This window comes from Ictalurus punctatus, chromosome 15, assembly GCF_001660625.3.
Source record: "Ictalurus punctatus breed USDA103 chromosome 15, Coco_2.0, whole genome shotgun sequence".
In the NCBI taxonomy this organism is placed as follows: Eukaryota; Metazoa; Chordata; class Actinopteri; order Siluriformes; family Ictaluridae; genus Ictalurus; species Ictalurus punctatus.
Window position 1 is genome coordinate 21,025,171 of NC_030430.2, and position 15,504 is coordinate 21,040,674.

At 39.5% G+C, this 15,504-nt stretch overlaps 1 protein-coding gene across 7 annotated transcripts in view; it reads right to left on the reverse strand.

The window, feature by feature from the left end:
* Positions 1-8,753: 8,753 nt before the first annotated feature.
* Positions 8,754-15,504, reverse strand: part of znf385a (zinc finger protein 385A) — a 91,929-nt gene continuing 85,178 nt past the window's right edge. For all 7 annotated transcript variants that reach the window (XM_017488023.2, XM_017488024.3, XM_047160231.2 and 4 more), the window contains 3 exons: positions 15,090-15,268; positions 14,564-14,656; positions 8,754-14,059 (listed from right to left, as the gene is read on the reverse strand). In XM_017488023.2, coding sequence (XP_017343512.1) covers positions 13,820-14,059; positions 14,564-14,656; positions 15,090-15,268 — 512 coding nt within the window. In that variant the 3' untranslated portion in view covers positions 8,754-13,819. The remainder of the gene's footprint in view (positions 14,060-14,563; positions 14,657-15,089; positions 15,269-15,504) is intronic.

Here is a 15,504-nt window from a genome sequence, read left to right on the forward strand (position 1 = left end):
ATTAATGACCCCTTCATGAAAGTGTTTTTTTTAAAATTATTATTTAAAACTGGACAGTAATATCCAGTGATATCTGATGTTTTAAGTAAGTTCTAGTTCTGTTGAGTCATCACAGATATTATGGTTAGAAAATCATATCTATCCATCCACACTGTCCCTGCTTGCTCGAATGCCAGCGCATCAGTCCTTTGTAGCCGAGCTAGAGCAGTTCTTTGTTTGTTAATAAATAGTTTACTTTCATATAACAGGCTGACTCATCTATGTAAATATTTTGTGTGTCAATGAATAGTTTTTTTTTGTTGGTTTGTTTTTTACTATCCATCCATCCAGCCATCTTCTATACCGCTTATCCTTTTCACGGTCACGGGGAACCTGGAGTCTATCCCAGGGAGCATCGGGCACAAGGCGGGGTACACCCTGGACAGGGTGCCAATCCATCGCAGTACACAATCACATACACACTCACACACCCATTCATACGGACACTTTAGACATGCCAATCAGCCTACCATGCATGTCTTTGGACTCGGGGAGGAACCCGGAGTACCCGGAGGAAACCCGCGCAGCACGGGGAGAACATGCAAACACCGCACACACAGGGCCACGGTGGGAATCGAACCCAACCCGACCCTGGAGGTGTGAGGCGAATGTGCTAACCACTAAGTCACCGTGTGCCCCTGTTTATTACTATAGTATATGTAATAATACAAGATCATAATGTATGTCTGGCAGTGAGTGAAATCTGTTCCATGTTGCTGTGGCTGAATTCTGACAAAAAACAACAACAAAAAAACACAAAAACATCATTTTGGCCAAAGTTGAGTTTCTCAACCATTTATTTGACTTGACAACTCTACTTAAAACCAATAAATGAATAAATGTTTGTTTAAATAAAATACTTGCTCGAATGCCAGTATGTTTGTTCTTCATAGGCAAGCAAGAACAGTTCTCTTGTTAATAATATTTGTTTTCATACTGACTGACTCCTCTGAGAGCATGGAAATGGGAAAGGGAAAGAACTGTTAGCGTCCCACTGTGGTGCTTCTTGTGCAAGAGTGTTTGTGTGAAGAGTTCGGCTTAATTATCAGTGTGAGGAGTTCGCACTTGAACCCGTCGGTATGTATTGTTCAGTCACAGTAACCTGAAGAGACTAAGTGAGAATCTCTCTTCTTACTCTACTATTAGAGACACAAGAACACGTGAGAGTGTTCTGAGCTAATACTGAGCTAATGCTCTGATCCAGCCAAAAAAAAAGAAGGCTTTCTTCTGTGTGTGAAGAGACATGGTGTTAAAACCATTCCCATTTCCACCTGATTGTTATATAAACCATCACACAGTGCACAGATTTGAACATGGTGTATTTTGTTTTTTATCAAGATGCTTGTTGAATGTGTTCATTAATTTTTTTTGGCCTGCACGCAATGGCCACTTGAGGCACAATATATACATCATGAGGTATGCTACACGTGCATCATGAGGCATGCACGTTTGTCTAAAAATTTGTAGGCCAACCTTAAGCTATTATCATCATTTCCCTTGGGGAAAATCACATACATTTCACATGATCATATGCTTTTCTTATGTGAGTAATATGTAATATATATGTATGTAAGCATGCAACATTGTGTGAATAATAAATCCACATCTCCTACACTATGTGGCCAAAAGTTTGTGGACACCTCTCCACTAGATTTTGGCATGTAGCTGTGGGGATTTATGCTAATTCAACCACAAGTGCATTAGTGAGGTTAGGCACTGATGTCCGGTGAGGAGGCCTTGGGCACAGTCACATTCCAGTTCATCCCTAAGATGTTCAGTGGGGTTGAGATCAGGGTTCCGTGCAGGACAAGGGCACCATCATGCTGGAACTGGTTTGGGCCTCTTAGTTCCAGTGAAGGGAAACTGTAATGCTATGACATACAAAGACATTCTAGACAATTGTGTGCTTCCAACTTGGGTGTACTTGTGTGTGCCAACAGTTTGGGGAAGACCCACATATGGGTGTGAGGTTCAGGTGTCCACAAATTTTTGCCCATATAGTGTACCTATGAAAATAAATGCATAATGTGTAACAAAAAAAGTCATGTGTGAAAAATTAATCATGCATAAAAACCACATCAGATAAACAAATTATGTGTAAAGTGGATAATCTCAGTGTACTACTGTATACTACGCAAAACTCTACTGCAGATTTTGCAGTAGACTGCAAGACTGTCCTTTGCTCATCCCCAGGTTCTGTTCATACAGAAAATCCTTTCACACTTTGTACTGTTTGTCTTTACTTTTCTACAACAGGCTATTGTAATGATTTATAATCTCTCCATCCCATGTCACACAGAAAATGATGAGTTCCCTTTTGAGTCTGGCTCCTCTCAGAGTTTCTTCTTCATGTCGTCTCAGTGAATTTTCACTTCCATTGTCGCCTCTGGCTTGCTCATTAGGGATCTAAATCTACATCGAGATTTCTGTAAAGCTGCGTTGTGACCATGTCCATTGTTAAAAGCGCTATACGACTAAAATGTAATTGAAATGAAAATTGAACGTGGAGATACTGAATGCTACACTACATCTGAAGCGCTGCTGAAGTCACAAAGCAGTCAGTGCACACGTCTATAGTCTGAGCTCTAATGCCAGAGTGTATGTCAGTCTGTGGCAGACAGGCTAGAGAAGGGCAGGTCATAGGACACAGCACCAAATTTTGTTTGTGCATCAGGGAGATGATGTACTTCACCTTATTCACCTATCCAATCAAAATCTGCATACAGCTGCATGGTGTTGCATTGAGTGCTGCATCTGGCATAATGACGGCACGATTAGAGGAGGACTGACACATTTGATATGCATATTACTTAGTGAAGCAATACATGATGTGATTGCACGCCTCAGCGACACAATGGAGGTTGATATCTAGAATATGAATTTAAAAAAACAAAGCCAACATAAGCCACAAGGTATTGATTAGCTGGCGTTTTTTTTACTTGGAGTGATTTGAATGGACGGCGATTATCATTTAATCTCATCTTAAATTAATTATCGTGACATGATTACATTTGCGATGGCATGTTCATTCCTCATGGATGTGTCATGGTGTGAAAACAACCCTTCCCTTCTTATTCACTGCCAAAAGGCATGTATTTGACAAGCATGTAAGCCTTTTAATAAGCAGAATATCTACTGGATAACAATATGATTCAGTGAAATATGTAACGCATCAGGGCAGAAACTGCTCTTGCATCTTGTCCCAGTAATAGTCTGAATATTGGTTGAGCCTTAAAATGTCTGATGAATGTTTACATGCATTTGGCAGCTAATGGAGCTCTCCATTTTGTAAGGGTGAAACCTGAACCTTTCAGCCACTTTTCCACTTCATGAGATGTAGTAATACTGACGTGTTAGTATTATTATTCCTCGTCTCTACCCCATCTTGTCTATTTCACTCTCAAGCAGATGAGACTTGGTAAACAGGGTGTATGTGAGCTTCAACACGGTGCTACTTTAATTTTGTTTAAAATTGTTTAATTTTGTCCCTCCATCAGACTCTTTTCAGAATATGTGCTCATAGCCTCAAGGCATGTACAACCCCAATTCCGAAAAAGTTGGGACAGCATGGAAAATGAAAGTAAAAAAAAAAAAATATTATTCACCCTGTCTGTGTTTTATTGAAAACACATTATTAACACATTATTTGATTTTTTTACTTAATGAATTTAAGTATTTTTTGAAAATTTAAACTCATTTCAAATCTGATGACTGCAACACACTCTAAAAAAAAGTTGGGGCAGTTGACTTTTTACCACTGTGTAACATCACCTTTTCTTTAATAACCTTTTCTTTAATTAAGCGTTTGGGTGCTGAAGAGGTTTAGCAAGCGGAATTATGCATCTCTTCAGCTGTGTAATTGTATGGGGCCTTCATTGCCTTATTTTGTGCTTCATAATGTGCCACATATTCTTAATCAGAGACAGGTCAGGACTGTCTCACGTCCTTGAACCGTTGCAAAAAATGGCTCCCTTGTGCAAGGAATTGTGGGCAATATTAGCGGAAAAGTGTCCATGGATCCACATACCAATCTACCGGAAATAGTAGACCATCCGGGTACCTTTTTGGATACTCATTTCAACATACTAGGAAATTTGGGACACACTAATTCTAATCTCAGATATTATATAGGACAGATAGTAGGCTAATTGAGACAGAGCAGCGGTCTCAATATAAAGGCACCTGTTCATGGAAGACTCCAGGGTGTATTAGAGACCATCAACATTACCTAAATAACCTGTGTCATAAAGACCAATGAGTTGCCAAACCTATCTAGGACAAAGTTCCAGAAAAGTATCAGTCAGGGTTTGGTTATGAAAAATATCGCAAACTGTGAACGTTCCATGAATTAACCAGAGAACGAACCAAGTGGCCAAAGGTCAACTCTGAAGAAGCCACCTTACAATAGAACACACATCATAATGTAATTCATTTAAATGTTTGTGCATCTCTTATGTGATATCAGCATATCATTGGTTTGTGCTGAATTCATTTATATTCTTGATTGAAGCTGTACTCAATATTGGTAATTATAATATTTTTAAACAATGAATTATCATTATCTACTGTAATATCATGTTAAACAGGTTATAGACAAATATTTTCACACATATAGCTCAGTTCTCTCTAGTAGATCTTGTTGTACTGAAAGCATAGTGTTATGTGAAATCAACCAGGTAGAACCACATTAATGCACAAAATGTAGCTGTGAGTTGGCTTTAGAAATGCAGCCCACTGACTGGAAGCATTAGTCACTTATACTATCTTTTACAAAAAAGTACTGAACCTTACCTTGAACTACCTTAACAACAGTGGAAAATAAAAACAGATAACAGCATGGCCATGGGTCAGCGGTCTGGCTTGTGAGAGAGAGTAAGGCTGTTTAACAATGTACAGATATGCTACAGATATATCGTCTCCTAGCAATTTCCCCCAGAGAAATTTCTTACAGACATAAAGGAAATTCAGCCATGCTGAATAAAGTAAGGTTGATTGGATTCTCACAGCTCTTGTGAAGGGGGTTATCGATGATAGCACACACTGCTGCGTATTGGGAAAACTGCTATACTTTGTGTATGTTACATTTTTTAATTATGTATTTCTCACATCCTACTATCATTTTGAAAATATTATGCGATTACATCTGATCACTGCATCACTACACTGCTGAACACAACTCATTTCAACATATTGTTATAGTTAGAAAAAAAAAAACTGGTGTGATGTGGCCCAATGCAGAGCCATAATCAGCATGCACTGAAATATTTATTTCTTCTTATACCATTGCAACTAGCACAATTTTTTTTATTAAAGAAAACATGGTACTTTTTATCCAAACATAGTTATATTTGTGGAAGTTTCTGTTGTCACTTACGTTATAAGAGCTATAAACTGCCATTCTCTCACCAAGTTGCCTCATGAAGTTGACAAACTGTATCTTGTCGTATTACTGAGAAACTGCAAAGCCCTCTGTCCTGAAAACTTTCCTGTTTTGGAAACGGTAAAGAAACAGCTGACTGTTACAACGCTCTACCACTGTTGATATATTGCATCCATCCATTTTCTGTGCTGCTTACCCTACAACCTGGAGCCTATCCCAGGAAATTAAGGGTACAAGGCGGGAGACATCCTGGACGAGGTGCCAACCCAATTGCAGGGCACAATTGCACACACACATGACGGAAAATTTGGAAATGCCAATCAGCCTACAACACATGTCTTTGGACTTGGGGAGGAAACCCCTGAAGAACAGGGAGAACATACAAACTCCACGAGAAACAGGGCAGAGGTTGGATTAAAACCCCCAACATGGGAGGTGTGAGGCAAACGTGCTAACCACTAAGCCGCCGTACCCCTAAACTCCTTCCAAAAATGCTAAATAAATGTCTCCTTACAGCAATCCTTACCACATCAAAGACAACACACAAAACTGGTTTAAGATGTTACTATAGAAACAATAATATATTTGAAAAAGAGCATTAATATAAACTTATGATTTGGCTTATAGCCAGCAATACTGTCCAGGTTTCTATGTAAAATGTATCAACACCTTCTGACCAATCAGATTTGAGAATTCAACAGTGCTGTGGTATAACACAGCGTGATATGTCAGTTAAGTTCATGCTGTCCTTGAGTGAACTTGGATGAATGATCCTATGTTTTTGTACCATTAAGGTCACTTTGTATTTTTACAATTATTGACACAGGCACTTTTGCTATGCACAATAGAACAGCCCTTCTCTAGCCTGTCCATCATTGGAAAAGGACCAACACAGGAGCATCACTGAACAGAATAAACGTCACTGTTGCTGTGGTTTTCAAACACTGTGCACACACACTGGCCACTATTAGATACATATAGTATCTTGGTGGTGCGCAGATAATCTTCCTCTAGCCCATCAATGTCATTTTCTGACGACAGAAATCTTTTTTTTATCTGACATTTCGGTCACTAGTCTGTCTCATTCTAGCAGTGACACTGATGTGTTTTAATACACCACATACACTACAATGTTACTCACTCAGCAGCGAGCCTACATTGCTCCTATCCACTAATGGACCAAGTAAAGGAAGAACTGATAAGCTGTGTATAGCAACAAATGGACTACAGTAACTGTATACATACTAAATGCTCCTACATGGCTATAGTACATGATATAACAAGCTAATATATTGTGTATGGGTCTCTCTGTGTGTGTGTGTGTGTGTGTGTGTGTGTGTGTGTGTGTGTGTGTGTGTGTGTGTGTATGTGTGTGTGTGTGTTTGTGCCCTCATCCTTGTCCCTTTCAAAACTTAGAAATGAGCTACATCAGACCCTTGATGATACTTTGGGAAACAAAAATGCTCTTTAAGCCATTAGTAGTGTTTGTGGTGTGTATCACACTCGTGAAGTGTGTCATAGTGTGTCAAAGTAGTGGTGTGCCCAAAATCCCACTCTCATCATCATCATATCCTACAATTCCTCTTACAGCTTTCAACCAAACGAAAACCAAATGGATCATGGTACAACACAACACATCCCTGCTGGAAAAAAACAAAACAAAACAAAAACAAAAACTATAGAAAGCATCACAGTAATTCTAATAGTTTCCACTTCAAATAAAATTACAAACTAACAGCTAACCATTAAAACCATTACCATTACTGGTCCTTAACGATATCCACTAGACTTTACACGCCACCAATAGAGGCAACAAATTACCAGTAGAGACCCACAGGGACCATTACAGTTTCCATTAAAAACAAAAAATTCCCATTATAATCATTAAAACCATTACAAATACTATGAGGGTTTCTATTTTTTTTTTTCAGCAGGGATTTGTAAACTTCTTCAGATGTATTGTGGCCTGTTCATATCAAGGCAGAACACACATCTTCACATTATAAAGAATATTATTATGCAAATAACAACTTTAAAAACAACCATTGCAGCCTAAATGTTTTCTGCAGCTCTTGCTCTTCTTATGAAGTGGAAAATCTAATCAAACAGCAATGTGGTGAGTGTGAAACCATTCCTAATTTCCTGTCAGAAAGAACGAACCAAGTTTCTAAAGTTTCTAAAGCTTTCATTGTCAAAAACTATTCGTTCTGGTGGCACTTCAGTGAGGGACCGGCGCAACACCGCCATCTTGTGGTAGCACAAATGCTTACCATTATTGCCAGAAAAACAAGTTGTGCTTGCGCGCCCCCTAGAGATTAATTAGCGGAATGAGGCAATTGTGTTCTTATATTAAACGTATTAGTTGATATTTAACACTTGTTTAATCAAGTGTCTTTCCTTTCGTCATTTCACCGGTTATACTGAGTCTGAGAAGGAAATTACCTCATATTTATACCCCTGTAAAACAGGAAGTCATGGTTGAACAATTTCCTGTTCCTAGTCACCCAGGTGTACTAAAAAATGTCAAATATCAGTGGGAATATACTTTTATAAATATATACTTTTCACAGATGAATTAATAGGGGCGCCAATAATTGTTTCACACCTATATTTAACAAAGATTTATATATATATATATATATATATATATATATATATATATATATATATATATATATATATATATATATATATATATATAACCTGTGTTTTGTTTGCAATTGTTTGATATCCAAGAAAGCGGAGTATTTTTGTGATTTTTTTTGGTGACTTTTGAAGATCAAAAGGTTAAATAATACAGACAATTCTTCACAGCCTTCTTTGCTCATATTTACCAAGGGTGCCAATATTAGTGGAGGGCACTGTATTTGTATACCACTTTTACCAATAGACCTTAAATAAAGCATCTTAAAAGAAATACGGATGTCATTTTAGGTCCCTAATCAGCACCTCAGAGGTGACAGTGTCAAGGAAAATCTTTTGAGGAAGAAACCTTGAAGGGAACCAGACTCTTAATCAGATAAGTTTCACATCCTGGGAGTTTTGGGAGTGGCACATCCTCCCACAATTTGGGAGTTTTGGGAGTGGGAAGGGGGGGGGTGGGGGGTTGGTAAGTGTAAATATTTAGGGTATCCATGTGGGAGCATCAACAGAGTTTAATCATCACTGATCAAAATATGATTATAGGACACACCTGAACTCCCTCAATACTCACCATGGATGGGAAACTGATTTTTGACAATATCTAAAAGTATAATCAAAATGGCTACAGTAATAATTGTACACTTTTTCAGTCAATGAAGAACTCATAATAAATTAAAGCAGACTCATTGAATTTAGGTTTAATAGTCTTTATTGAATTATAGACATTTTGTTCCTGTGGTAACTCCAGGTTTCTTTTAATATCAATAGTAGTTTCCATAAAGTTCTGTGTTTCATTTAAATTACATCTATAGTATTTCACTCACATAGGCTATGCATTTATTGGTTGATCTCTTTATTGCAAAAACAAGAGTAGCCGGTATGGATTGAATATTGCTACGTTTAACCATACATACTCTTTTGTCCCTTTGACAAATTCAAAAATATCTTTATTGGCAAGACGAGGTTTGACCAAAAGCTTCTCAGGGTTTCCCTTATCTCTGCTCCTGGAGAGGCTTAGGGTAGAATAAGGCTACGGCTAAAACACACTTCATCACTAACATTACACCCGCCCTGAAAGACTGCATGAATCTACCAAAGGACTCCAGACATTTATGTACACTGACGATGCTCGTTCTGGGGATGACTACAGGATGAACATGTTCTTTACAGAGTTCACAGATGAATCTAAGTGTGTCTGTATCATGCGTTTGGACTGTGTTGGGAAATGAATCGCCGTTACTCTGTGGAGTTTGCAGCCTGACATGGCATCGCTGAAGCTTCTGTGTGAGTGGTGCTTACTGCAGATCAGTGAGCACCATGGGCAGCTGTGGTCTGATACAAGTCGTCCAGTCCAGCTTGACTGATTTCTGTCTGATATACACACAACGCTAGAAGATACACACTGACAAGAACTATAGCACCCTTGCTAGTGCCACACTAATGAGAAAAATAAAATACATCTCCAAATGGAGGTCACTTTAATCAAAGCACAATGGTGGATGCTAACATTTGTTAGCATTTCTCTAATGGCATTATCATGATAATGACACTGTACTTACTAAACCTGCTGACCACACACACAAAATGCAACAGTGAAATCTTGAAACTTAGCTACATATGCTATGCAAACGGTATGGCTGACTATATATTATTTTCACTCAGATTTCCTGTATTTTGTGCCCCTATCAAAGATTCATAAGGACCTTTTTTTATGTGAAGGGTGAGTGAGAGTCCATCACAACCCTTCCTGCTGCACTGAGAAGGCCAACATCGCCGTGGACGAACACAAATTCCCATCAGCAGGCACACACGAATCAGTTTACAGAACCCTGTACATTTGGTTTATGCTCATCTAGAGCAAGTCACATAATTCGATTGCTTATTGCATTGCAAATATCCAAACAGTATGACATTTTAGCGCATCACTCATCAATGGAAGGGCTTTAGGTGTGTCCGTCAGTACCTTATGGAAAATCCCTCCAATGTTAGGAAGGTCTTGCTTTCTAAATGAATATTTCTGTTTCCCCACATACAGTGAGTAGGCCATGTCCCCATTGAATTTCATCCCATGGTTCTCTACCTAAAAAAATATTTTTTGGGTGTATCCCCCCCCACTACAGTCTTCACATCACTAATTATATAATCAACAAAACAGTGTTTTATGAAAATGAAAAAAAATATATATATTATAATAATAACCACAACGACAAAACAATAACAATTAATCAACCGTAGTAAAAGAATAGAAATTATATGAATTGCATGGCTTTAGATTCAAGACAGGAAGTTCAGACCGTAGAATGGGAGAACAGTCTCATCCCCTTGCAACGTCACTGTGATCCTGTGGCTTCTTCCTGTTTAGTTATTATTCGTTCCATTTTTGTTTTGTTTTGTTATTTCCCTGCCACTCTCTCTCCTCCTCAAATTTCCTCCACCCTTCGCAGGGACAGGTGATAGAGTCCAGGATTGATTTTAGCCAGGATGCAGGAGGAAATATTAGAGAAAGATCAGGGTTCATATTGATGGCCTTTCTGTTGATGTTGCATAACTTGTGTACATATGAGAGAGAGAGAGAGAGAGAGAGAGAGAGAGAGAGAGAGTGTGGATGGACACAGGAGACTGTGTGAGTCCAAACCTTTGCTCATATTGCAGGGGTGCCCATACATTTTTGGGAGCAGGATAAGGTAAAATAACATATGCAATAATGCAATTAATGAACCTGCTCGATTAGCCCTATTAGATTCCCATTTCGTTTAGGTGATCGTCTTAATCAGTGAGATTTATATACCTACTGCTGTGAAAGTGAAGCATTTTCATTCACTCATTATATTAATTATATTCATCCTTCATAGGAACTGATTTCTGGCAAATGAAATACACACAATTTTCTCTGAGGTGAGAACAGCAGCGGCTCGTGACCATAGATTTAGGTGGGGCTGGACAACATTAATAACGACACAGCCTCAAACTTAATTAAGTTGATAGGATATCACACTTGACTTGATTCCTATCTGCTGTGTTTGATACAGCAGGTGTGTTTCCTGTGGACGAGATGAACATAATAGCATTAATCAGGTTTGTCAGGTTTCAGCAACATTTCCAGCTGACCTACCTCTTAGAATCCACATAAAATATATATGTGGATATTTCATACATTTCCTATTCATGTGACTTAAATTTTGTGTGATTCTGTGCACCGTATGGTATTACTGTGTATTTATTGTTCGTATTTACTTTTAGTCCTCGTCAATGTATATGTCTACTACATGTTGCACAGTAGTTTCCTAAAGGAACTGTGTTTCGTTTTTATCCATTACCATGCGATGTGCTAAAAGTGACAATTAAGCTGACTTTGACTTTTTGGGCTTGAAGCTAGCCCAAAATATTCAGCATATTCAACATTTTCCTTAATTTTTTCAAATCTTTGTATGGGAAGCAAGGTCACCGTGGATTTACCGCAACCCCATTATCTCTCCTGTCTGCTGTTCCTCCCCTGAGATGAGGCAGCATGATTCCTGCCCCAATGGGCCTTTATTAGCACTTCTTTCAGTTCCCATTTTGATCACTAGTGCAGTAATAAATCTATCATAGCGGTTCTTAACATGGGGGTCACAGAAAGCAGTAACAGGAAGGTCACAGAAAAACTTTTGTTTTAAATGATTGTACACAGTGGTTCACACAGAAGCCACTGGCAGGGTTTTGGATATTTGTGCACGCCGAATAACAAGAACTGAGTGGCATGGCATTGAAAAAAACTCTCCCATTTGCATCGACCTATCTCTGTTAGGCTTTATTTTCAGTGCTGGTGTACCCAAAGAATAAGTATAGAGACAGATGAACATAGTTTTCATCTTTTCCTCAGCCCTATTGAGCCAGGACTGGACCGCCTCGCATCCTATCAAAGCCCAACCTTCCCACTGAGTGAGCAATCCAAAACATTGGGGGGTGGTCGCAAAATGCTGTCATTCTTAAAAGTGGGTCTCACTCGCTAAAAGGTTAAGAACCTCTGTCCTATGGAAACTAAGTGGGGAAGAAAATGTGTTGCCCCATGATTGTGCAACATCTAGAAAGGTGGCTTATGTCTATTTAATAGCAATGTTTTTTTAAATCATTAGTCACTCAAAAGATGTAATTAGTATTTCAATGGAATGGAGTTGTGAATGAGGAACATTAACAGTTCTTAAATGGCTGATTATATAATTGGACCTGCCCCACCTGGCCCTATGTACAAGCCACCACAGATTCAGTAGTCATTTTGCCAGCATACCTGCATTTACTTTCTATTTTTTGTCTCTTTGGTGACACCATGTTTACCTGAAACATTAGTATTGTTAATGTAGACCTGCAGAATTAACCATATAAATATTACAAAGAGGGAAAAGAAGAGATGATTTTTAGAGAAGTTTTTAGATTCATATTTACACAGTAGTGACACCCAGTGGTCAAAGCAAGAATGTCACCCTTAAAAGTAGTTTATTAACCCAATTTATTTACGCCTTAATAGACTCCATAGGAAGGATGCAGTTTGGACACCCCTGTTATATTGTCTTTCTCGCAAAGAACCCCCACCATCCAGCTAACACCATCATCATTGGGTCTACTAACAGTTATACCAGCTTCTCTATAAACATTTTTTTCATTTATGTGATACTACCAATGTCAGCCAACTTGGAAGTTCTGGACTATGCTACACTACACAAGAATAAATAAATATCTACTGGTCTTCCTTTAGGAACTGAGGGTTGATTTCTGCTAAACAGCAGATCATCAGCTTATGTCTTCCTCTAACTTCTGGAGAGAAGTTGAAAGTTGGCGGATTTTATTTTCCCCTCAGGAAACGTTTAGATGTTAGTGTTCATTCTGAATCCAAACTGTAGTACCACTTAGTGTTGTGAGTATGTTTCCCCACACTGCCAGATGAAACCAGATTGCCTTGTAGTCACGCGCACACACAGACAGGACATCCCCTCTGGTCGTTATTCTCACTTTTCGTTGAATACCGTAGTTCTTCCGAGGGTCCGATCTAAGTACATTATGCAGAGCAGCATCTCCACACTGGAAAGAGGGCAGAACTTCATAGGACATGGATTGATTAAAAAGGAGATCACTGGAAGGAGCTATCCTACAGACAGAATGGGTTTCTCTTGTTGTTGTTTTTCCAAGATGCATAGGACTGAGGACACGCTGAACATGACAGAAACTACTCATACTGTACACAGTACAGTACAGTACTCGTACTGTACACAGTACGGTACATAGTATATATGGAAACAGCTAGAAGTAGTAGTCTTTTAGTATGTGTGCCGGCCTGGGCATGTTACATGTTACACAACTCTCCAACAGTTTGTTTCTTACATCCAAGTCCTATGTTACTGCTTCTGTCTCACTCTCTGTGTGTGTGTGTGTATGTCTGTGTGTGTATGTGAGACAAGAAGGGAAAGATGAATGCTGAGCTGAAGTAATACTATATACTGTCTTTCTATTCATTGCTAATCACTCACTCAGTCACTCCACAGAAAAGAGAAGGGTAGGGCACAGAAGAGAAGGAATAAAACTCTTGTCCAATCTTTTCCCTTTGTTGTCCTCCATTTCCTTTTGTTCAAGTTTTTTTCTCCCCCGTCTTTATAATCGAGCAGTTGGTGGATGAGTTAATTCTAGTCATTGCTGTGCAGTTTGCTATTTATTTTTCTACTTGATTACTTCACAGTGTGCTTTTGGAGTTGCTGCTCCTGGCTGGCTGAAGTGGACAAGGGTGTGTCAGTAGGGTGAGAAAAGAATGGGCCCGTGTGAGGTGCGGATTGGCCCTGGGGCCGGTCTCAGTATAGCATGGCTAAGGTGCGAGGCCTGTAAGAGATGATGATGATGATGATGATGAGGGTGTGGGGCGGGAGCTGCGGCGCGGAGAGCTAGCGGATTGGACGAGGCGGCAGCTGCCATCGCTGCAGCTACAGCCAGAGGACTGGGCAGGAGGCCAGCACCCAGCGCTTTGGTGAGATCCTGAGGAAAGGACAGAGAAGGACAATTATGCAACACGGCTGAATTTGACATGCACTTAGCAAACTTCATCAATAAATCTGACCGTATCCTTGCTTACCCTTTTAATGTGCCAAAGCAGAAGTACACCTTGTTAGACCAACCAATAAATCTGACATATAATACCAAAGTTACAGTGGATTTATACTGTGTATAAATAGATACAAAAGGGTTGCAACCTCACAACATACTCTGTGAGTATATACTCTGTAAGAAATGATAATTAGAACAGTCAGGGTGACTTTGAGAATAAAACCTGTCTTCAACAGGTCTTCTCTAAATCCAGTCCTACTGCCAAGTGTATTTCCCCTAGTATTAATTTCCTTTAAGACCCCTGATCCAGCTTATTCAGTTATTCACTAGCTTCCAAATAAAAGAGCCAGGTGTGTTGGAATGAAGTGCATAAGAGTGACTTTTCCTGAATTGGGATTGGTGTTAAAACATGTAAGTAGTTCTGTAAGAGCTCACCGTGAGGTCTGCACCCCTGTGCTTTTTGTGTCGGCTAAGGAGTGGGTTGGGCTTCCCTGCTACTCCATCTCGGTGTCTTCGACTTGATATGTGCTAGGGATTCAAACACATACAGTCGTCAATAGAGTACCTCAAATGTTTGATGCCTCACGTAAAAGTATGAGTTATTATAACTGTCACGATATGGAGAGGCAGAGACGGATGCATGGGCAGATTTAAAGTTTAGTAAAGAACAAAACAAAAGACAAAGCAATACATATGAGGCGGGAGAGCATAATGTGACAACAGAGGACAAACAAAGCAAGACAAAGAGTGCGGTGCAAACAGTGACTATATAGTATATACACACGGGTGATCGCTAACAGGAATAAAGATCAGATGCAGGTGGTCATGTGACTGTGATGCAGAGGTGCAGTGGCTGCTGGGAACTGAGGTTCAGAGTTGGATTCATGGATTGTCTGTGTTAATAACTACAAATGAATGAATGGGCTGCTCTCCTTAGACTTCACTAGGCTTTCTGTCTCACCTGTTTGAGCTGCAGTTCTGAATTGACCCGCACGTTGCAGATCTCACAGTGGAAGGTGCGTTCCTGAGTGTTCGGGTCTGCGGGCCCACTCTCTCCACTGGGCTTGGGCCCCAGACGAGGATACGCCTTAATGGGACCCAGTCCGCTCCGGGCCTCCAGAATGGTTTTGTGTTTGGTGCCTGAGGGACATTGAACAAAAGATAAGACAGTTGCTATGGAATAAATCATTCTGTTAACTCAGGTGAAAGGAAGATATATTAGCGGAATAAGACCTGGGGCTATAATGTCATGACTCAGACTAACACAATCTGTTTTATGACCCTAAACGTTTCACTCTGTGGAAGGAAACGTCAGGGAATGACAGGGATTTGGACTGCTTCATGTTTCTGGTTTAATTCAACACAGGCATAAATTA